Raw genomic sequence first — 23832 nt, 5'->3', positions numbered from 1 at the left:
TTTAAAATATCCTCTGTCTTCTCTCTTATCATCAAAACTGTTCTCCAGAGTCTTGTCTGAGTCCTTTGGTCTTTCCATGCTGTTGCTTACTCCGGTGAGGAGCAGAATATACACAGCTCTGGTAGACACTGTCCTAGAGACCAGGAACAGGGACACATCAATCGTTTCTCCCCAGTACCCAGCACAGGACACAGTACGCACCCAGCGTCTGCTTAACCTATCTGGGGAGAGCTGGCTTCAAAGCTTTGACCCAAAGATTAGCGGCTGTATGATTTAGGGCAAATTATATCATTTCCCTGAGCTTCAGTTCCTATGCCTGCAAAATGGTGTAACGCTTCCTTTAGGAGTGTCACTTAAGGATTAATGAACTACCCATGTAAAGTACCATGTAAAGTACCTGGCCCACGGAATGCACCCAAGAAAGGCAGGTTCCTCTACCTGATGAATATTTTCCCATAACTTTGTATAGCATGCAAACTACTTCCCTCATATAGGTGGGCCCAACCCTGCTTCCTTATATTCATTTCCAATATATGGTCAACTCATATTCTGTTTTTCCCATGTATTTTCATGCTTCTGTAATCTCTCAGTCTTATTCCCTCTGCCTAGAATGTCTTTCCTTCATTCTCCTGTGGTAGTAAATCCCCACCCATCATTCAAAGTCCATTCCAGATAGCACTTCTCTATTAGGTCATTCATTTTCTTGGTCCAAACACCTTACAGTGACCTACAAGGACCTTCCCTCTGCACTCCCAGCTGACCTCTTCAACTTTACCTCCTAAGACTCTCCCCTTCATTCATACCCCAAAATCACAATGGAGTTCTTTTTTGAATTGTACATGCCTCGTTCATTTCTGCCAGAATTTAGAATGACTAGCGCCCTCTCATAAAGCGTTCAAGTAAAAAAATGCTCGACTTTATTACTTAGGGAGATACAGAATAAATCCAGAATGGGACAAAAATTATCATTTATTTTTAAAAATTGATAATGTATTGCCAAAGACTTGGAGAAATTTATGTTCTCATACAATGCAGAAGTATAAACTGGAGGTCAGTTTGGCAGTGTCCATTAAAATAACAGTATACCCAGATCTCCCTAACCTTAGCCCATGTCAGGATCCATGCCAGAAAAACAGTCACTGGTAAACATGAAGATTTTCATTAAAGCCATGTTCACAATAACAAAAACAAACAAACAAATAAATAAACAAAAACAACCAAAAAACAGAAAGCCAGTTGGGTAACAAGCTAAATGTCCATCTCTGGGGGAATGCTTAGATTAACTGTGGTACTCACACACCACAGAATACTACAGAGCAGATTAAAAATGGAAGCATATGGGGCACCTGGGTGGCTCAGTGGGTTAAGCATCTGCCTTCGGCTCAGGTCATGATCCCAGGGTCCTGGGATCCAGTCCCATTCAGGCTCCTTACTCAGTGAGGAGCCTACCTCTCCCTCTCCCTCTTCTGGCTGCTCCCCATACTTGTTCTCCTTCTCTCTCTGTCAAACAAATAAATAAAACCTTCTTTAAAAATGTAAGCATATGCTGACAAGGGAAGCTATCCAAGACATACTTCTTAAAAAAATATTTATTTAGTCATTAGAGAGAGAGAGAGAGTGTGAGAGTCAGCACTGGGGGAGGACAGGGAGGCGCAGAGGGAGAGGGAAAGAGAAACCCAAGCAGACTCCCTGCTGAGCACAGAGCCCAGTGTGGGGCTCGATCCCATGATCCCAAGATCACGACTGCAGACGAAACCAAGAGTTGGATGCTGAACAGACTGTGCCACCCAGATGCCCCCCAAGACATACTTCTGAGAAAGCAAGTCACGGAATAATAAGTACATATGAGAATATCAATGCATTTTTAAAACTTACTTATAAAAATAGCATTCATAGAGTGTTTACTATTAAATTTATCAAAATAGTTACCCTTCCTAACAACCGGGTGGGGTATATAATGTTATCCTCTGAATTTTGTACAAGGAAACTGAGACTCTGTGAGTTTCCAAGGACACAACACCATTAATGTGTAAGGACTCTGCCTCCCCACTTGCCTTGTAATCACTGTTCTGTATTGCCTTATATGTTTAGGTTTAAACATAAATAAATAATTAAATAAATAAGTAATTTTATAGAGTAATTAAATAAATAAATTAAATCATTAAAAATAAATAATTAAATAAATGTGCTTGAGCGCAAATAAGAATGTTTGCATAAGTACCTACTCTCATAGCGTTTCTTCTCAAAGGCAGATGGAGGGAGGAAAGAACTAGAATGGAATGAAGAATGGTTAAAAAGGTTTGTTTGTTTTTTATTGACTGGGGTCTTTTCACACTGAATTATTTGCAAGTTTTATAAGGATGGATTCATATTTTTTGTATAATTTAATACACTAGCCCAATATCATCATAAAGAAAATGAGAGGGGAAAGTCATTCTAGAACAAACCGAAGGTGGGACAAAGGGTAATTTTGTTTAAAAAGGGCTTTGAGGCACAGCTTTGAAAGAATTTGAGCAAAAAAAAATTATAACTCTAATTGCCTGGGTGATTTAGGTGAAATGAAGGGATTTTAGCTGCATTTCTGCAAAAGTTATAGATGTAGAAATGTGGTCTGGGAAAACCACCGAGATTCCGTTTGAACCGTCATCACCGAATGTTTTTTCTGCTGGTCTCTTTAATTTTCTGAAACCAGCCTGAGTTTTCCTTTCTTCCACGTCCTCTCGTTGTTTATTGATCTGTGCTAACATTTCGGTTACACGGCCTGGTAGATCATTCGTGCTGAAGCAGGCATGGTATACCTCCAGGTTTTCAGAGAATGATGTTTGACTGAGAAATGGTGAGGAAGAATTAAAAAATACTGCAGCTTTAAATTTTTGCTTTTCACCTAATGCCTCCTGAGTTGAAAAACGGCAGTGATTTCAAGCTTGATAGATGTGAGATCCCAGAGACAGGTATAAATCAATCCACCCAGGAAGTTTTTTGAAAATGACGTGAGTTGACTTCATATTCCTTTATATTCATCCCTATGATGATTATTGATCCTCCTGGTACCCTGGCACTCCCCATCCTTACACTGTACTGATTTCTTTTCTTTTCCTTTAACGCTTGCCACCATCTAACATTATAGATGTTTATTTATTTCATGTATTGCTTATCTTCCCCACTGGAATAGAAACTCCATGAAGATAAGAATTTCCCTCTCTCTCTCTCTCTTTTTTTTTTTCTCACCAGAGGATCCTGACTGCCTCCGATAGTGCCTGGCACCCTACAGATGCTTAAAAAATACTTTTTTTTTTGGACAAATAAATGACTATCAAGACTATAACCAGGCAATGTTATATAACCTTATTTGGCTACATATGTGCTCTAGGGACAGGGAATTTAACTATCTTTTGTCAGAGGATAGTCTGATTCTACTCTCTCAAACTAAAATTTTGGTGGAGTAACTGAGTAGCTAATGTGTTAAGAGAAAGCAGACGATGTGGTTAGGTCCAGAGAGAATAACACGAAAAACAGAGTTAAAATTTCAAGTTTGACTAGGGTCCCGCATTTCTTAGATAACTGAAAGTACATCAGATGGAATGTTAATGACTATATTTGATTTGTTTTATTCACAGAGTAATCAAATGTGCCTAATAAGTTGCACATAATTAACTTCTTGATGATTTTCTTAATAAATGTATTAGAGGTCAAGCAGGTTAAAAGTGATTGGGCTTCTTTGTGGAACACTCCAAATATGTGCAAAATATATTCAATACAACTAGAGAAGGCATTTTAACTTCTACAAATATTGACACCCTAAAATGATGTGTGATCTGATAACTAGCATCATACAGCGTTGTACTCTCTCTCCTGCCAATTTCTTAGTAAAATAAGACCCAGGCAAAATGGTGTGTGCAGTGGGTTCCTATGGGAATTAGCTCTGTCTCAATTGCTATAGCATGGCCAGTGATATTTAAAGTTGCTTCTTGGGGTGGCTGAGTGGCTCAGTGGGCTAAGCCTCTGCCTTCAACTCAGGTCATGATCTCAGGGTCCTGGGATCAAGCCCCGCATCGGGCTCTCTGCTCAGCAGGGAGCCTGCTTCCCCCTCTCTCTCTGCCTGTCTCTCTGCCTACTTGTGATCTCTCTCTGTCAAATAGATAAAATCTTTAAAAATAAATAAACAAATAAATTAGTTAATAAAAAGTTGCTTCTTACATTAAGAATGAATAACAACATAATAACCATTTAAATTTTCTAAAAATTTAGGTAGATCATAGACACAACAATAAAGAGAATTTCAGGATCAGGAACTGTCCCTCCTCCCAGCCTGGTAGTCAGTCTCATTCCAGATCCAATATAAAACTCAGAGGGCTCTCAGGATCTCAGGTTCCCTGCAGACTTCAGTTCTAGACTTTAATAGCATGGTCAAATAGACTGCTGTGCCATCTAGATTCAGGCAGAAAAGTGGAGAGGTCTTAGCCTGTTTCTGTTCATAACATAGTGACCCAATATTTCTACCAATCATCCAAAGCTAAATCTAAGGCCAATTATGGGTAATGTAGCCATTTATGAAAGACTTAACTTGATGTTTCCAGGATAATTAGATAAAAGCAAGCCCCTTCATGGTATGATCTCTGTTTTGCTAAACTGCTCCTTTCCCATTCCCAGGCATAGGTGCACATGGTTAATAATTCTTTTTTGGCAGTCTGATTGAATCCTTTGAAGTGATTTCTCAAAGTGCTGCCGGCCTGTAGACACAGATTCACTCACGATGAGCTGTCAGTCTCTTTGCCTTTGTCACCCATGGTAATTAAGGTCCATGGCAGGGTTCCTTCTCATGGATCCTATCATTCTGAGACAAGCCTTGGATGCAGTCCCCTCTCCAGAATGCTGGAAAGGAGCATGCTACATGCTATGATTCGGTAGAAGTCTATGGTTCAATATGACACACTTTGCAATTTCATTAAATGTGGTCATAGCCCCTGGCTAACTTAGAGAGGTGTTGTTCTGACACCACGATGGCCAAGACTCCCTCCTTCCACTTCCCATAGCTGAGGCTCGGCAACTAACATCTTGGTTTGGGGGGGATGAACCTCCCAGTAGCCGCACAGAGCTTATGATTTGTTATATGACTGCCGTTTGTATCGGCATCTTCTGTCTTTGTAAATGTAATCAAGAACAAGACAAGATCAAAATCCCTTGTGGAAAACTCCACAAACTGGGCTTTCACGTGGTCTGCATTTCATTAGGCATACCTACAGAATCGTGGTAGATTAACAACATCCTAACTCTGCTTTAGGCTGGTGCCAGCAGTCTGTGGACCAACATTTAATAACCTAAAAGAATGTTCTTTCTCAAGCCAGTTAAGCTTAAACTGAATCATCAAGCACAGCTCTTAGGCAATAGAAATTGGCTTCTCTGCTAATGGTTATAACAATAACCAGTAATTGAGTTTGGTGAATTCCTCAAAGCCAGAATGATGCCAGAACTCGATGAAGCACAGAATTTGAAGACAAATGCTGTATTCCTTTGAGATAAACCACATGGTTCTCAGCCAACAGAAGAAGGATGATTACTTCCATTTTCAGCACTTGCAAATTAAGACTCTGTAGCAACAGGAAATACAGACAGACCCATCTGGGAGCTTGAGGGAAAAGGCTTTTTGATAATAATATACGGCAATAATGGTGCATTTTTTTTTTTTTTAGTGGAAAGATACAGTCTTCTTTTTGCCAATGCTATCTATATTCATTAATTCCCTCTTTTACCTTCAATACTATTAAGCAAGGTAGATTGGACAGGTGCTCTTATATCAGTTTTGAAGGTATAAGAACACCAAGAAATCCAATGACTTGTCAATATCAACCAATGAATAGGCTCCAACTGCCTCTGGACTTAGAATGGTCAACAGGGGACTTTTACTGACGTTTGAAGATAAACAGAGAGAAGAGCAAAGGAAATGACTTAGCCTGAAATGAGAGTTTAAATATATATACCGGTAAAATTGTAAGATAGAAAGGGACCCTTAACTGTCTTAAAGTTATTTACATTAACAGTTAATATAAATAGTCATTAGTAAGAATTAATGGCAGATACTTAGTGGCAGATACTTTCACATACTTTCTCTTAGTTAATCACATCTGCCCTGCAAGAAAGGTATTGTCGTTTCTGCATTATACATGATGAAACAGAGTTTCAAAGAGTAAATGATCAGGCACCTGGTGGCTCAGTTGGTTAAGCGTCTGCCTTCAGCTCAGGTTGTGATCCCAGGGTCCTGGAATCGAGTCCCGCATTGGGCTCCCTGCTCAGTGAGGAGTCTGCTTCTGCCTCTACTCCTCCCCACTGCTTGTGCTCTCTCTCTCTCTCTCTCAAATAAATAAGTAAAATCTTAAAAAAAAAAATAAATGATCTTATTATAGCTAGAATATCCTTACATGCCTCAGAACCTATAAGAACTCGAATTTTAATGTCTTGAGATGTTGAAAATATCAATTGGCAGTGAAAGTGTTCTCATTTCCATTAAAAGTAGGATAGAAAGACAGAAAATTGCTTTGAAGTTGTTAGCAGGTGCCCGATCTTAGTCAAGTGGTGTAAGAGTATAGAAAGAAAATGTAAATAAGAGACCAAAAAACACCATACTTAAATAGTGAAAAAGTATCACGTGTTTCATTTCATAATGAATAGCCATAGAAGGTATCAGAAATCCTTAGCCTATCATCAGATTTCAGAGTAGATGGACATCAAGATTCCTCTTGCACTTAAAAGGAAATAAAACCTCTTTGGTTGCACCTACATGAATCTGTCCCATTCTCAACCAGCCCTTGAGCTCATGGTATCTGACTCTCCATGATGCAGTCACTCCTTTCATATTGGCCAGTCCCACGTGGCAAGCCACGGACTTTCTTACCTGGGTGCCCCCACACAAACTCTCTCCTCTGAGGACAACGGACTCTTCCTTGCCCTCTGTCTCAGACAGACTATCCCTAATGGTTATTAAAAGTACCTTCTCATACTCTTTTATACAGCACCTTATTTTCTTCTCCTTTTCCCTTTCTGGCACCTGTCACAGGGCTTAATTATGAGGCAGTTTTATATCCAGAAGAATAAATTTTTGTGTTTTTTTGTGTGTTGTGTTTCCCCACCCCCCATACCCTTGGCTTCCTTCAAACCACACCCAGGTGACAAAAAAAGGACTCAAAAATAGCTGAAAACCTTTGGCTGTTCTGCAGAAAGAAATGGCAGCAGTGTCTTCCATCATCCAAAGATGAGATAGAATTGGGGCTGGGGGGACGGCAAAGAGGCGGCCGAGGGGCTTCGTCGACTGGATAGACAAAAAGTGAAAGGAGGAAAGTTTCCAAGGCGGCAGGGGAGGATCGGGAGGAAGGTGGACAAGATTCAGCACATGCTTGCCTAAGACTGGAAAACCAATTTGCCCCCAGCCTGTGAGGCTGTCCTATTCCATGGTCTTGGACACCCGTATGCCCTCTGGATTTAGCACCCTGCAGAAGGCTGTAGAAGGCTGGTCTTAGGCTGGTCTTATTCCCTGGAACTTACAAAAGTGACCTTACATGGAAAAAGGGACTTTGCTGATGTGATTGGATTAAGAATCGAGATGAGGAGATTATCCCACACAATCCAGGTGGGCCCTAAGTGCAACCCCAAGCATCTTTGTAAGAGGGGAGTGGAGGAAGGTTTGACCCGGGAGAGAGAAAGGTAATGTTACCGGGGAGGCGAGAGATTTAAGCGAGATAGCCACAGGTCAAAGAATGTCTGCAGCCACTAGAGCTAGCGGAAAGAGAACAGGATTGTCCTCTAGAGACTTAGGAAGGGGTAGAGCCCTGCTCACCCCTTGGTTTTGGGTCATTCAACTATTGTCAGACTTCTGGCCTCTTGAACTCTGAGAGAACTCTTTTCTATTGTTTAAGCCATCAAGTTTGTGATCATTTGTTGGAGCAGCCATAGGACTGCTCCTGTATCAACTATCTGAAGTGAAAATCTCATTTTTCTGGCCAGTGTAGAACGGAACTCAGTCATCAGGGTGATTTCCTTCAGTTGGGAGAAGTGACAGATATATCACCAGTACCATATAGATTTATGTGTATATTCTCATTATCACTATCAGCATCACTTTCCTACTCTCTACCAGGCAGAAAGTTCCATGAGACTTACAACCTTTTTTATTTTATTCACCATCTGTACCCAGGGCTTCACTCAGCAGCTGTCATATAATAATTGGTAATATATTACCATATAATAATGGTAAAAATAACTGAGCAAGACTGCACTAGCAACTACACGGAACCATCAAAAACCCATTGTCAGCAAGCTAAGCAGAGATTTAGGTCAGTCTGACCCCATGTGTGTAGGAGTGCTTTTGAGCATCTAGATATGTCCTTTATTACTGCCTAAATGTGAGTGTGTCCTGGCACTGAGCCATTTTCAGTCAGTTTTACCAGAACAATCTCAGGATTGAGATTTGGATGCTCAAATCTCAAGTAGAGCTGTTCACGTCTGAGAACCAGTACTCACAGGGCCCAGGGCAGCAGGCTGAAACCACAGGGCAGGAAGGCAGCCTGCTCTGTTGGGGTGGCCAACCTCACAAGCCACATCAGGACAAAGGGGACCAGACCACTCCTCGCTCAGCGTTAACACGTACTGGAGGATATGGTGCCTGGTGCCTTGGGTGTGTCCCTCCCAAGGTAACTTTGATAATTAAACAACACAGTTGTATTTCTCGTGGCTCCTTTACAGTTGTGAGTGGAGTGTCTCGTGAAGACATCCAGAGAACAAAAGTTTTCAGTACTTAAATGAGGTTACAGCTTGCACTCCTATTTAATTATAACAGAAACATCTGCCACTCAGTTGCCAAGAAAGGTGAAGAATCTGGAAAGGCCTCCTAGGCAGAAAGAAGAACTGAGGAGAATAGCTTTCCTCGTGGCCCTGTGGTCTAGAGCGGAGCTGGGGACTCTCACCGCAGGCCTCTAGGGAAAGTGAAGACAGAGGCTCTGCCTCTCTGCCTTCCCCTGCTGAGGTCTATGCCCGCTCCCTTCTAACGGGCAAGCGACATGGGCAGGGGTTGTGGGTCAGTGGGAGCTGTAACGGGTGTTTCTGGCCACGCTGTGGCCTCTGAGATTTCTGCGTCTGGCACAGAGTGGACTGAAGGGTTAGCCAGCTGTGGAACGGCTCAAATACATTCAAACTAAGCTCTTCAGGCCTCTTCCGTATTCTGAGCCACCTGATTTCAAGTAAGCGCATCCTTTTCCAAGACATGACTATTTTTAGGAATGTTTCTTAAATTTGAAAGGTCAAAGCCCCTTGTGAGAGTCTGAGAAAAAGGACAGACCCTTTTCCCACCAATAATGCACTTACGTAAACCCATAAAGATACCTTGATTTTTTTCCTACAGATAGAAAAAAATATGAATTTATTAATGGCTAAGGTATATATTTACTTTTATGAATGAATAAGGCCTGAGACTGCCTGAGTTAGAATTTCCAACTCTGTCATTCAGTAGCTGTATGACCTTGGGGAAGTTGCTTGATTGCTCTCTTCCTCGGTTTCCCCATTTGTAAAATAAGAGTACTAATAATAGCGCCTACCACAAAAGATCATTATGGGGAAACAACAAATTCGTTTTGTAGAGCGCTTACAATGGTGTCTGGTGTCCAGCAATTCGATATGGAGCCTTGTCTACGTAAAGGGACTGTTCAAGGCTGAAGGTAAGGCAATGAACAAAAATGTGCTATCGTGAGTGCTGTGAAGTGTGTAAGTCTGACGATTCACAAGCCTGTACCCCTGGGGCCAATAATACATTATATGTTAATAAAAATAATTAATAAAACAATTACTACTGTCATTGGGCCCCCATTCTGATGTGGAGCTTAAATTTTCATAGAAATCTTAATACATTTCATAGTAACTTTTAAAAATTATTTTATTTGTGTTTTCTCTTTGTTCAGGTAATGGGCAAGTAAGATTTTCACACAGATTTCCCTTCTGGGATACTGTAGCTCTTCAGAGCTCAAATCTAAGGAATTCTAATTTTTGTTTTGCCCTCATTCCACACCTGACAGCATTTCTGCATAAGTAATTTAGACTGTGACTACTCACCCTTAACTTGGCATAGGTATTTGTAAAATGGGAAAAAAGCCAAATTCCAGGAAAACAATTTATTCTGTTCCATCCCTAAACTTTTGCTCATTCATCTGTTATGCTTAAAAATCAATTAGCACTGTGCATACACTGTATCAACAGCTTTATTTAGGATTAACTACAGAGCTGGGCAAATTTAACTGCAATTTTCCCACCAATGATGCTCTAAAAACACGCATGGATTTCAGAGGCTAATGAAGGCCTCTTCCCACTAGGACATATTTTTAAAGTTCTGGTGCTTTTATCTTTCTGTCTTCTGCTGTTTGCTTCCCACCTGCCCTCTCTTCCATCAGTACCAGTAGGATATCATATTTCAAGTGGATTCTTTTGAAATTTCTCTGTTTAAAAAGGATTACTAGAAAATAATTATAGAGTCAAAGAAAGTTGAAAAGCAATAGAGAGGGAAGCCCCACGCACCCTTTACTCAGCTTCTCCCAATATTAGCATCTTTTAAAAGTATTGTTTAATGTTAAAAATAGAAAATTGATGTTGGCACAATCCATGGAACTTACTCAGATTTCACTGGGATTGACTTTTTAAATAACTAATAGTTAACATTTGGTAAGCATCGGTTATGATCACAATAAAGACTGGAAATTCAGTTCCCGTGTGTGTATTTCAGTGTGGGTTTCTGTGTATCCATTTCTGTGTGTGTGTGTGTGTGTGTGTGTGTGTGTGCGCGCGCGCATGCGCGGTGGGACGGGGAACAAACTCTGGCTGAGCTACCCATTTCATGCTCGACTCTTCTGAGGAACAACTGGGAGAATATCACGTAAATGCCACTCATAAATCGTAAAGTTCTAAATAAACAAGGTATCATATTGTAGTAGCTTCTTAATCGTTCTGTTCAGGAAAAATCTCGCATTAGTCATGTGCACAAAGAGTAGTTGGAACCTACTTACCTGTATAAAAAGGAGTGTGTGGGAGTGTGTATAGGGGTCTCAGGGAAATTCCATCTGAGGGCACAGAATCACCGTTACAGAGTTAGAAGGGAACCTGGGACCAACTATTCCAGCTCTCTACACATACTCTAAAATACTCCTTCAAGGTGGTTCTTCTGTTCTCTGATCAAAACTTCAAATGATGGGCACACACTGTTTCAGGATTCAGTCTTTCCCCGTTTATAGAGCTCTATGTGTTGAAAAGCTCTTTAGTATAATAAGTTTGAAATACCTTCCTTATGACTTCTACCCAAGGGCCTTGGTTCTGCCATCAGGCACCTCACACAAGGCAGGATGACTGAAGACAAGCATCATTCCCCTAAATGTTATCTTCTCCATCCTAAACAACTCTCTTCCTTCTTTAACATGTTCATTGGATACAAGACTGCTCATGTCTGGATGGACTTAATTGTTCTCCACAGGGATGGAACCAGGGCTGGAGCACAATGGGGTGTGAGCTGAACAGCACATTCCAGAGCTGGACCAGTTTCCTGCCATGTCTGTACATTATATTTGCATTAATGTCCTGACACTCACATTAATATGTTTTTGTGTTGTTCTTTTTATTTTTTCCAACTTCCCTCATATTCCTCTTGAAATCAACTGAAATCCCCCAATTTTTTTTTTTTTCCTCTCTGGTTTTGATGTTTAGTCATTCCTCCCTGATTTTGCACAGAGGTAGCTAGTATTGTGGGCACAGGAGCAAGACCTCATGTAGGTTCCCATTAAATTAGGCCTATTCTTGGGGCACCTGGGTGGCTCAGTGGGTTAATGCCTCTGCCTTCAGCTCAGGTCATGATCTCGGGGTCCTGGGATCGAGCCCCGCATCGGGTTCTCTGCTCAGTGGGGAGCCTGCTTCCTCCTCTCTCTCTGCCTGCCTCTCTGCCTACTTGGATCTCTGTCTGTCAAATAAATAAATAAAATCTTTAAAAAAAATTAGGCCTATTCTACCATTCTACTGAGATTTTTATTTTTACTATCTGGGCTTTATCACTAAATTTATTTATTGTCTTTGCCGCCTCCACAATGGCTGCACCCTTTAAAAAAAAAAAAAAGGCTTACACGCTTGAGTCCTTTCTCAAAATTGCTGATGACATACTTGGGCAGAGAAGGGTGAAAAGAAGATCAATACAAAGCTATAAACTCGAACAGTAACATTTTGACCCTCTGTTAATGTTAGATTTTAATCGAGCATTCAGCTCTGTTTTTACTGAGGATTGACATAAGAAGTAGCCCTACACAAAAGGCCTCTGTATTTTCTAGAAAATCGTATTAGGTGATTCAATGTCCCATTTGTAAGAATCCCATGGGAAATTTCTCCGAAGCTCAGGTTTAGAGGAAAAAAAAAAATTCCCTCCAATGATAGCTGAGCTGGTATGAGTTTCCTTCTGTTTTGTCTTCCAAGACACTAAGAGAGAAACTGAAAATCACCTGCTCCATTGCTGTATCTTTTCTTTATATCTACTTATTTATTTTTCCCTCTTTCCATCATCCCACTTTATTACCGAACGTGCATTTTAATAGTTCTATATATACATTTTTTTTTTATCAGACATTGTGACATATCCTTTCTAAAAGGAGGCAGGGAAAAAAAAACAAACATACATAATCAAGACGTACTTTCAAATATCTTTTCAGATGTATAAAGACCCATGGAATAATTTCTTCACTTTTTAAGTAGGACTTTAGGAAATGTTCCCCAGAGAACTTGTTACTAAAGTAGTTTAGGTTTGCTTCAGCCCTTCAGATCACTTTATTCTAATTTTTTTTTCTCAGTTTAAAATGACATGTTCTCAAAATCTTCCATAGTAATTTCCTCAAATGGTACTTTAAGGTGTTAAGAGAAATAATTTGATCATTTGCCAATCTTTCCTCTTTTTTAGCTCTTTCATTATGGGGTTATTATTATTTTTTCTAATTAAGTACTTCTATCTGACTGAAATTTATACTGAAATGACTTCTGGATTAGGTGTTAGAAGCCCGGGGTTCTTGCATGGGATTAATTACTCTTTGCATGGCTAGGAGAAACTCAAGAAGTTTCTCATCTACAGAATGAAAACTACCTCTTGATGAACATCTAGTCAATATTAGGCACTCTTAAAATGTATACAACTTACTTTTAAAAAAACTTTATGTAGCTTATAACATATAGTTTAAATATATGGATGTGCAATACCCGAAACCCTAATTTGAGAAGCTTAAACCAGTCCAAGAGCTTGGCCACCGTAAAAGCATTAATTATACTATTTCACTGAAAAAATTATGCTTTGCTTATTAGCAAAAGTATATCAGAAATGGATTCAAAATTGGTGAAACTAGTGACTCATTAACTACATGATAAATGGAACTTCACTGGTAAGATGAAGAGTTTTAAATATACGTGGAATATTAAAGACTTTTGGAGACACTCACCATCTTTGCACAAACAGGGTGCAAAAATCTTGAGGAGGCTCATAGCCCATACCATAGGATTAGTGGCCCAAGTCTGATCACTAAAGCTTCTGATTTCTAACTGCCAGTTTAATAGGATTTCTCATTGTCTGAGACTGAAGGTAAGGGTAGCAAAATCCTGGCCCTGGAATGTTGTTTCATCTGCTTCAAGTGAACCTTTTTTCCCAGGTAATGACTGAAACATCTGAATGGACAGAGAAGTAGAATTTGATCAACTTCTGAAAGAGAATGAATGAGTGCCTTTTTGCTAACATGTTTGCTGAAATAGGCCTACATGTAGGGGCGCCTGGGTAGCTCAGTCGGTTAAGCGACTGCCTTCCGCACGGGTCATGATCTCAGGGTCCTGAGATCAGTCCTGCTCAGTAGGGAGTCTGTTCTCTCTCTCCCTCTGTTCCTCCCTCCTGCTTGTTATCTCTCTCTCTTTCAAATAAATAAATAAAATCTTCAAAAAAATAAAGTAAAATACACCTGCCTGTGTAGTAGAACTTGCCTTAAGACATACTTTTAGCAAGGCTAGCATTAGCTATCATGGGGCTACTGCTAACCCTCTTCTACCTTCTTCAGTAAACACCCTTACTTATCAAAGGGTGTTTCACCAAATTATGACAGGACAGTTCTTAAAAGACAGTCTGCCTCATTTTAATCTTCATCAGGGCCCTTTCTTACAACTCCCCTTATTGTGGCTAGGGAATTCAAGTGTGGGGGATGTTAGCTTATAATCATATGAATTTTGAGTGACAGAGACTGATGCATCTGATTCCACTCTCCAATACCCCCTGCAGCCTCCCAGATAAAGTCACATGGTCACTGCAAGGAATAGACGAGAGATTATGAAATGCCTACAGCTGTTTCCTTGCAAATACATGGCTTAAACAAAGGCTCTTTAGCTCCCTTGACAGATAGTTAAATGTCAACCAACCACCCATTAAATCGATTTCATTGACATTTATTGTTGCTATATATAATCACAATTTCTATTAATGTATTTTTGGTTCTTTCCTGTACTTTTCATTTTTTAAAAAATCTATATTTTCTTTTGATCTTTCCTATATTTTCGGATAAACTATAGTAAATTCATACACTGAGGTACAGATTACTTTGTGACATACTTGAATGACCTAGGTCTACCAGAAAGTTGGACTCTGAAATGATCAGTAGAATGATGCTTTGAAAAAGTCATAGTTACCTAAAGGTCAACAAGAAAGCTCATCGCAAAGCATTGTTACATAGAAAAAAGTAAATGAAATGGTAATTTGAGAACTGGAATGCTGAAGGGACATAGAATTTTCATGGATTGATGATTTTTATGGCCATCGATGGTCAGCAGAGTTGAATGAGTAGTCTGGGGTTCTGTAAAACTACTAGTTAGGCCAAAAAAATAAAAAAAGAAACAAACAAACAAAATACAAGATATAAATACACAAGAATTTACCCTTTCGTTACCAATATCACATTCCAGATGTGTTTTATTTTAGATGTTGGGTTCTAAGCAGAGATCAACATGGCCACAAATAACCCAGATCTAGTTGATTAATTAAAATCTTAAGTTCTCAGGAAAAGCTGTTAGGAGAATAATACACAGGTGAACACTGATCTGTTCCTATTTAAACTTCTGAAATTTATGCTTTTCAATTATTTTTGATGTAAGTAGAAGTTAGGAGGAGAAAATGATTCAGATAAAGCTATTTCTTAAGCAAGTCCTTATTACATGTGGAGGTAATGGCATCCAAAGAATGCAAGGGTATGAAAAAAAAATATGTTCATACTTCTACTCTAAAATGTTATATATTTTAATCTGCCTTAACTTCATGCCAAAATGAAAATATACAGGATGAATATATAACATAATCAAGCTTTTTTGGGGAAGAGGCTAATATATTTTTATTAGAGCTGTACATTAAGGAATTAGCTGTGCGTTATCTTTTTCCATTAAAATTATCCTTCCTCTTTAATTAAAATAAAAAATACAGGGTGAGGAGTTTTATTTCTTAAATGCATATATTTTTCTATAGTAATTTGAATAAAAAGTGCCTTGGGATTATTATGTCCTTCTAAACATGAAATCCATTAGAGTGTCGTATCGGGGAAATTTCTACTACTTGGGATGACTCTTTGGGATGGTTTTCTAACTAGTTCATACTAATCATACCCAAACCAACGAAACGAAACCTGAAAACTATACAAAGTGACTGCTTTTGTGGGTTTCCCGTCCATCAACACGGAGGAAGCCGTTTGGACGCAAAATTCTGATTTCTTCTGGGTTTTCAACATTGACTTCAGGAACAGCAGGGGGGAGAAAGGTGCTCAGGGGAGAAAACCTCTGGTTATTTTAGGAACATACCACTCCGTTCACTGATAGCAGCTGGTCTCCCCTTTTGAGGCCTCCGTGTCTTTCAGCCACCCCTCCAGGAATGATGCGAGAGATATAAATGGGGGAGTTTTGCTCCTTTCCTCCCATCACGTTAAAACCAAGGCCTTCATCAGTCTTTGGCAGTTCGACTACCCGAGGGTGGGAGTGGCCTTCACTAGCTGCAAAAGCTGCAACTGTTGCCTGAAAGAAAAGATGGTCACTGGGTAATAAAACGAGGGAAATAAGGCTCTTCGTACGCTTTGCAGTGGGTAGGGTCGGGCACTTCCTCTTATTTTTATAGCATTCTCCTGTGGGAAAAAAGAACACGGTGGGGAGGGAGCTTGCTTCCCTTAAATGTCATCTAGGAGTCCTTTCTTTGGCAAAGCCCTAACTGGCTATTTCCGGCTTTCTAGAATTCATCCATTCTGATACAAATGTCCCCCTTTTCACCAAACTCTTTCCCAGGTACCTGAGGCAGCTGAAATTCCTCCTTTTCTTGCACTCCAAAATAGGTTGGGTCCATAGACTACCTCCGCACCCTGCGCGCGTGCTCTAATGATTTTGTGTACGTGTTGACCGTGAGCCCCAGAAGGGCAGAGATTACGTAATCTGCTTCTTTGTGTGACACAGTCTTGCCCAGTGCTTGCCCATAAATGCTCATGAATATTTACTCAATGTACTTAGAAGCACTTATACATATAAACTCTGGCGGATACGTATATAATCTCACTCTGGCCTGACCACTGGCTTAGCAAATTGAGTTTTGGGGGTTCTTTTTGGTTTTTGTTTTTGGGGTTTCTTTCTTTCTTTCTTTCTTTCTTTCTTTCTTTCTTTCTTTCTTTCTCTTTCTTTTTTGATTGAGGATAGTTAGAGGAAAATAAAAGCTAAAACAATAGATTCAAACAGATTATTAGTATTTCACATCAATGTTGGGCATTATTATGAGAATTCTTCTTATCTGGTAAGGATGTTTTCCCCCCACATTTTACATTTAATATTTCACCTCCTGTGGAGTTGTGGGCAAAAATGAGCAGCCTATGGTTTTATATCAACACGTCCAAAATTTCATTTACTATAGACATAGTTTTAAGACTCATCTATTAATTTTTAAAAAATAAGTTGAAAACACAACTTACCATTAGTTCCCACCCCTCATGGAAAGAAAAGAACAGCCCTGAAGTAGTTTCTACCAAGAGAAGATTCTCTATCTGCTTCCTCTTTTCCACTTGCATTCACCTGCCTTAACCACAGTTGATTAGAGGCCTACCATGAAGTGATTTACTCCACACTCTGAAAGTACTGATTGCCAACTACCGTCCATTCTTTTCCACACACAGCATTGTCACATCAATTGAGCATTATACTACTGTCTGCATTTAGTGAAATTTAGTGAATGATATGGAAATAATGGCTTGTTTTTAGCTACATGCATTTGCTCATGCAAACCTCATCGTCATGCATAGATTTTAATGGCTGACATGGATGCAATGCAGACAGCCCAGAAACAACCAGAAAATATTGTGCTATTGCAACAGTATGCTGCTATCCTGCTGTTCTACATGAATAAGAAATGAGAATGGTAAAACACTACATAATTCACTTTCCCCTTAATTAAACCATGTAGGGATCATTTTTCTGTGTGTGTTCCACTTCAGTACAAGCAAAGCAGGATATAATGATAAAAACACTCTCTTTTTTGTCTGGGTTCAAAACAAAACAAACCAAAACAACTTACAAATCTACCATGTTCAGTTACAGAATGACAATTAAAAAAATCAGGAGAGAAACCAAACAAGGTGATATAACACAAAAGAATTCAATGGAAAATGCTGATTATTTTCACCAGTTCTTGTTTCTCATACATTATTAGAAAGAGAAGAGCTTTTGAAAAGCAAGTTGTTGTGCATCTATTGTAACACCTCTGTGTTTGTAAAATAAGAACTGCATCAGTGGTCTTAGTTTAAAACTGTTGTTTCCTAATGGTCTATTTTCCAGATAATTTCATGATCCTGTTGCTATAAGAGTTCTGTTAGGGACAGAGTTCCATTAGGTTTCTCTGCAGTCTCTGGATTTGAGTCTTCAAGGAACAAATGTGGTCAGTACCACAAAAGGTGATGGGCTTTCCCTTTAGGTCAAGGTCACATTCTTTCCGCAAGCTACCCACAGCGCTGAAGATAAGGAAGAATGCTAGGTCAGTGGGTTTCAGGGAAGTTCCCTTCAAGTCTGCTTCAAGTCAAATCTTTCGACTTGTGCAAATAAATCTTCATACACTGAATAGGGAACAAGCTCTTTTGGATCAGAGACATGTGTCAGAAAACCACATATGATCTCATACAATGAACCAGTAGATTTGCTTGTGCCAAATGGACGTTTAGTGAGTTTAATGAAATCATTCTCCTTTCTTAAGCTACAGAAGCAGCAGAAACGTTCAATTGTCCATTAGGATTTTTACCTGGGAAGTAGTACTGGTTCTAGACTCTGGGCTGCCACTGATGTCTAAATTCTCTTACAGTGTACACACGAGAATACCTGAAACACACACGCGCACAATCAATTACTAGATCACTGGGGTCAAGTATACTTTCAAAGTTACTCAAGCCTTACCTTTGCTGTGGCCCTGGCACGGAATTCAGGACAGCCATTAACAGTGATCGTTTCGTGCATGTATTGATACACCTAAAATGTTCACATTAAAAAAAAAAAAAAAAGAATGGGTAAGAACATTACGAATATCAATTCTTTCATTGCCATAGGATGACAAATTTTCATCATAAAACCAAGTTCTATGTCACAATGCGAAATAGCTCTGGGTCAGTTATCCTGGTGATTGGGACCAAAAGTCCTTCCTTCCTTCCTTTTTTTTTTTTTGGTGGGGGATGGTTGCAACAGAGAAGACGACCATTTTTATTATTGGCTATCTGCGTTCGTCAAACATAAAAACTTTTATATTTAGTTTTATAAAAACTACTTTGTCAGTAGGAATTTTTACCATTTCATAAAGTGCTGTCTCTCAAATATGTGATAAAATTATATATATATATATATATATATATATATATCCTGAATCTAAGGAACACTTTAAATTTTTTTTTAAGATTTTGTTTATTTATTTGACAGAGAGAGAGACAGTGAGAGAGGGAACACAAACAGGGGGCATGGGAGAGGGAGAAGCAGGCTTTCCCTAAGCAGGGAGCCTGACATGGGACTCGATCCCATGACCCTGGATCCTGACCTGAGCCAAAGGCAGATGCTTAATGCCTGACCCATCCCGGCACCCCTAGTAAAGTAACACTTGAAAAATATTTAAAATGTTTTTTAAATTTTTTAAAAATTTATTTTTAAAGTAACACTTTAAAAATAATTTTTAGGGCGCTGCAGTGGCTCAGTCAGTTGAGTGTGGGGCTCTTGTTTTCTGCTCAGGTCATGATCTCAGGGTAGTGAGACAGAGATAGAGCTCAGCACAGAGTCTGCTTGTCCCTCTCCCTTTGCTCTTCCCCCCACCTCCGCTCCCTCTCTCACACACTCTCTCTCTAAAATAAATAAATTAAATCTTAAATAGTTTCATAAATTAATATTCCACAAAACTGGCCTAACAATATCTTTTCCTTGCATGTTGGAAGGTATGTTACCATTCATGACACATATTCATAATTCATAAATATAGAAGATAAATGGTATTCGGGGGTAGGGACAAGTAAAGACAGAGATTCTTAGGACTAGTTGCAGAGAGGAACATATCAGCTATGGGCTCATATTAACATTTAAATGAAATAAAAATAACAGAAGTAAAATCTGGACTCAGAATGATATTGTACTAAGCACATAGTTTTTGCCGACTAATGGACCAAAGTTTAAGCCTCGCAGTCTAACTGGGGAACTACGAGGTCCTGGTTGAACCACTTCACCAGTTTGACCTTCTTTTTGCCCATCTGAGAAATGGGTAAAGAATATTTATTTAGTATAGTTTTTTCTTGAAATAATACTTTCAAGAAATAATACTCTGGCACTTAAAGACCACTCCTTAAATAGCAGGCATTATTATTAATTATGATTTTAGGCACAACTATGAAAATTGTTAGAATGTAGTTAGAATGACAATCCTTCTAAATTGTCAGGGATAGGGTTATAAAACCTATATATCAGTGCTAAAATACATTGCTTCATCATAAATAAGCTTAAGTATAGAGAAGGACCCTTAAAACATAGTTTGAAGATGACATTTAGGAAAAGAAACCAGGAAGGTTAAATATTTTAGACTCTCTGCCCATTTTAAAGATTTAAATAATAAAGTTGTAAAAATCAATTATATGATGTGTAGAGGTAAAAGTCCATTTGGAATTTTGCTGGGGAACTTTTTTGAGAGTGATCAATTAGCTACTTCAGTAAAAGATGAAGTAGAAAATTATTTTCCACACTTAAGTAAAAAGTTATTAAAGTGAATTCAGAATGTGATTCATGCATCTATTCAACAATCTTTCTCTGACTATCTCAGATGGACCTCTTCCCAACATTTCTTAGCTGGCTCATCATTTCTCAAAATACATTTGGTTGAGTCTCCATTAAGGCTAATGCATCTTTCCCAAGGGGCATGTTTAGAAGGAAAAAGACAAGGTGGCCTGGACTAGAAAGGTAGAGGCACCATTCAGAATCTACCACTTGGCCCTATACTTCACTAAGAAGTAGTGAGAAGTCTGAATGGGAAGGGAATAGTTTTCCAGGAAAGCATTTGTGCAGCCTGAGACTTGTTAATGCAAATTCTCCGGGTTACCAGCTGCTTAACATGTTTCCATGTTATTTCCTTGAAAGTGCATCGCTTTGTTTTGGAGAGATCTCTCTTCCACAAATTAGTTCTACTTATTTGATCTTACAGACAATTTAAGAGCAAGATTCTCCTTACTCTGCTGTTCTTGTTAATAATCTCTCTTAAATCTGATCCCTTTTCTAAAAGATTTTTATTTATTTGAAAGAGAGAGAGAGCGCACGAAGGAGAGTGAACACAAGTGGGGTGAGAGGCAGAGCGAGAAGCAGTCTCCCCACTGAGCAGAGAGCCCTATGTGGGACTTAATCTTGAAACTCCGGGATCAAGACCTGAGCCAAAGGCAGATGCTTAACCAACTGAGCCACCCAGGTGCTCCTCTTTCGTTCTATGGTAACTCATTATCTCTTGCTCAAAGCTCGGATTAGTATCTTCATTGGGTCTCCCACCACCAAACACTATTAACTTTGGTTACCATTGTCAAGGACCTACCTGACCATGTCACTATTGTGCTTTTAGCTGTCTTCAGCTCTTAAAAGTTGCAAAGTCAGATGCCTCCAGGAGTTAAACCAATGACAATAATGCAGAACCCACCCTTTTCTCATGACTTCATTCCCCTACTTGTTCTCCTCCACCCTCACTGTTCCCCAAACATATCACACGGTTCCAGCTGCCTACATCTTTGCATGAATGGTTTGCTCTGTTTGGAATGCCCTTTCACTTGGCAGCCCCTTGTGTATACCTGTTTAACGCAATGCTAAAAGACCCAATTATCATTTTCTCCATTTCTTGTTCCTGGCTTCATCCAAGCAGAGAAATCTCTCCCTCCTTAGTTTTAAACCATTTGAATTTGTCTGGAGTCATTTTTGTGATCTTTTCCAGGGAAAGTTCTATCTTTGCTTGCAACCAAGGATGTTTATGAGGACAATCATTAGCAAATAATGAGGAAGTTGTCATCAATGGATGAAAGCAGAAAGCAATTTTGTGAGTTTCTGAGATAAAGTCAATAAAAATTTAAGAATAATTATCTTTAATATTCTAATTTGAATTGTGAATTAAAAAGTGGAGTATGCAACAGGCAGCTTTATGGACAGATAATCCACAGGTCCTGCAGATGCCATGTATTCATTGTACGTTCCAGTCAGCTACTTGATTTCACTAGGGTTCAATTTTCTCATTTGCAACATAAATCTTAGAGTTGTAACTAACTTCTAGGTCTGTTAAGAGGATTAAATGAGGTCAGAGCAGTTTGCAGCATGTAATAAGTTTATTAAAAAAATGAGCTATAATAATGATGATGATGATGATTAATATTCAATGTTTCCCAACTTATTTGACACTGGGATCTTTTGGGAAGCATCTCCTGGGATTGGTAGTCCATGAAAATATTTTACAGAGAATCGATGGGAGACTGTAGTTCTCAGCTGGGGTTGTTTTTGCATAGTATGAGACATTATTTGGCAATGTCTGGAGACATTTTGGGTTGTCACCTATGCAGAGGGGGATGGCATTATTGGCATCTATTATTAGAAGACCGAGATGCTGTTAAATAGCCTACCAGGCTCAGACTAGCTCTCTAGAACAAAGAACCATCTACCAAAATGTCAATAGTCTTGAGATAGAAAAACCCGGAACTAAGAAATCATGCTCTATCATTTCTTCTTATACATAATCAATAGCCATAAAAAGACACTTACGTAGCACTGGATAAAGGATCTTGTAAACGATAAAAAAAAAAAGCGGGGGTCTTGCTCAGCAAACATCTTTTGGAGTAAATAGTCATAATTCTGGTGAGCATCTGATGAAGACTTGTTCAAGGCCAAGTGTAATGCTAAGCGTTTTATATCTGTAAGTTCATTCGATGCTCACAACTTAGGGCTCAGGCACTCTACACACAAGGAACCGGCCACAGAGACGGTAGTAGCATGCCTGTGACCACACAGGTAATGGCAGATTTGATGTAGAGATTCAGATGTAATTGCCTCCCAAATCTTCCCTCTTTCAACCACACGAGGCTTTCTTATTGAGACAGCATCAGACTACTATTATTTTGGCAGCAATGGGGAAACAAAAACTTGGAAGATGTCACCAATATTTGTTTACATTTGGAATAAATCCATCTAGGTTGAATATGATCCCTACCATTATACAAGTGGTGGCTGCAAATGTATCATACGATTTGGAAACTAACAAATTCATCAATCCAAATGAAAGTGAAATAGCATTTTAAATTCTTTTATGATTATAATGTACCAAGAGTCAAGGAAAAGAAGCCAAATATTATTGTTAGTCTTTTCTTCTGTAAGGTACTGCAGATTCTGATCCGTTGGTTTTTAAATACTGGCTGACATGGTCGAGTTAGAGTCAAGTCAAAACTGGGAGATATTAGTTCTATTTCCATTAGCTATGTTGCCTTATGAAAGTTACTGAGCTCATCAATTTCTGGGGACAAAATGTATCCCTACCTATCTTACTTTTCAAAGACCCTTGTGCAAACATTTGTAAAACTTTGAAGGAAGTTGTTATAGGAAGCTAAAATATTTTACCAGATGCCCTGAAGAGAATTCTTTTTTTTTTTTTTTAAAGATTTTTATTTATTTATTTGATAGAGAGAGATCACAGGTAGGCAGAGAGGCAGGCAGAGAGAGAGAGAGGAGGAAGCAGACTCCCTGCTGAGCAGAGAGCCCGATGCGGGACTCAATCCCAGGACCCTGAGATCATGACCTGAGCCGAAGGCAGCGGCCTAACCCACTGAGCCACCCAGGCGCCCCACTGAAGAGAATTCTTAAAGGGAAAACAGAAAATGGTTGCATGAGCTTCAGTCAGGGACAGTGGGGATTACAGTTTCCACAATCAGTTGGGTCTCCAAATGTCTGGACAATTTCAGCTACAACATTTCTAAGTACTTTCCACTTGGGTAAGATGGGTTTAATTTTCCTACCGACAGTCCAATGCAAATTTGTCAATATCACGGTTTAGATACTGAGAAAGAAGAGACTAAAATGTAGTTTAAAAGAAAAAAAATAAAGATAGCAGAGTTCCATTTAATATTTACTCAAATAATAATAGCAATCAGGAATTCTCTTGGCTGAATGTAGCACAAAATCCAACTTCAGTGGCTTAAACAAATAATAAAGAACTTCCAAAAAGTCAAGAGTAAGAAAACAATCCAATTAAAAGCTGGATAAACTCTTTGAATA

General features: G+C 39.1%; 1 protein-coding gene across 3 annotated transcripts in view; it reads right to left on the bottom strand.

The window, feature by feature from the left end:
• Window positions 1–23832, bottom strand: part of LIN7A (lin-7 homolog A, crumbs cell polarity complex component) — a 124276-nt gene that overhangs the window by 22204 nt on the left and 78240 nt on the right. Inside the window, exons 3-5 of one of the 3 annotated variants that reach the window (XM_082742786.1) lie at window positions 18481–18552; window positions 18329–18405; window positions 15868–16077 (exon numbers count right to left, since the gene is read on the bottom strand). In XM_082742786.1, coding sequence (XP_082598912.1) covers window positions 15868–15984 — 117 coding nt within the window. In that variant the 5' untranslated portion in view covers window positions 15985–16077; window positions 18329–18405; window positions 18481–18552. The remainder of the gene's footprint in view (window positions 1–15867; window positions 16078–18328; window positions 18406–18480; window positions 18553–23832) is intronic. The other 2 variants (XM_082742784.1, XM_082742785.1) reach the window with 2 other exon arrangements.

Source organism: Mustela nivalis, assembly GCF_964662115.1.
Source record: "Mustela nivalis genome assembly, chromosome: 7".
In the NCBI taxonomy this organism is placed as follows: Eukaryota; Metazoa; Chordata; class Mammalia; order Carnivora; family Mustelidae; genus Mustela; species Mustela nivalis.
The sequence above is the reverse complement of the archived record's forward strand: the minus strand, read 5'-3'. Positions and strand labels throughout refer to the sequence as shown.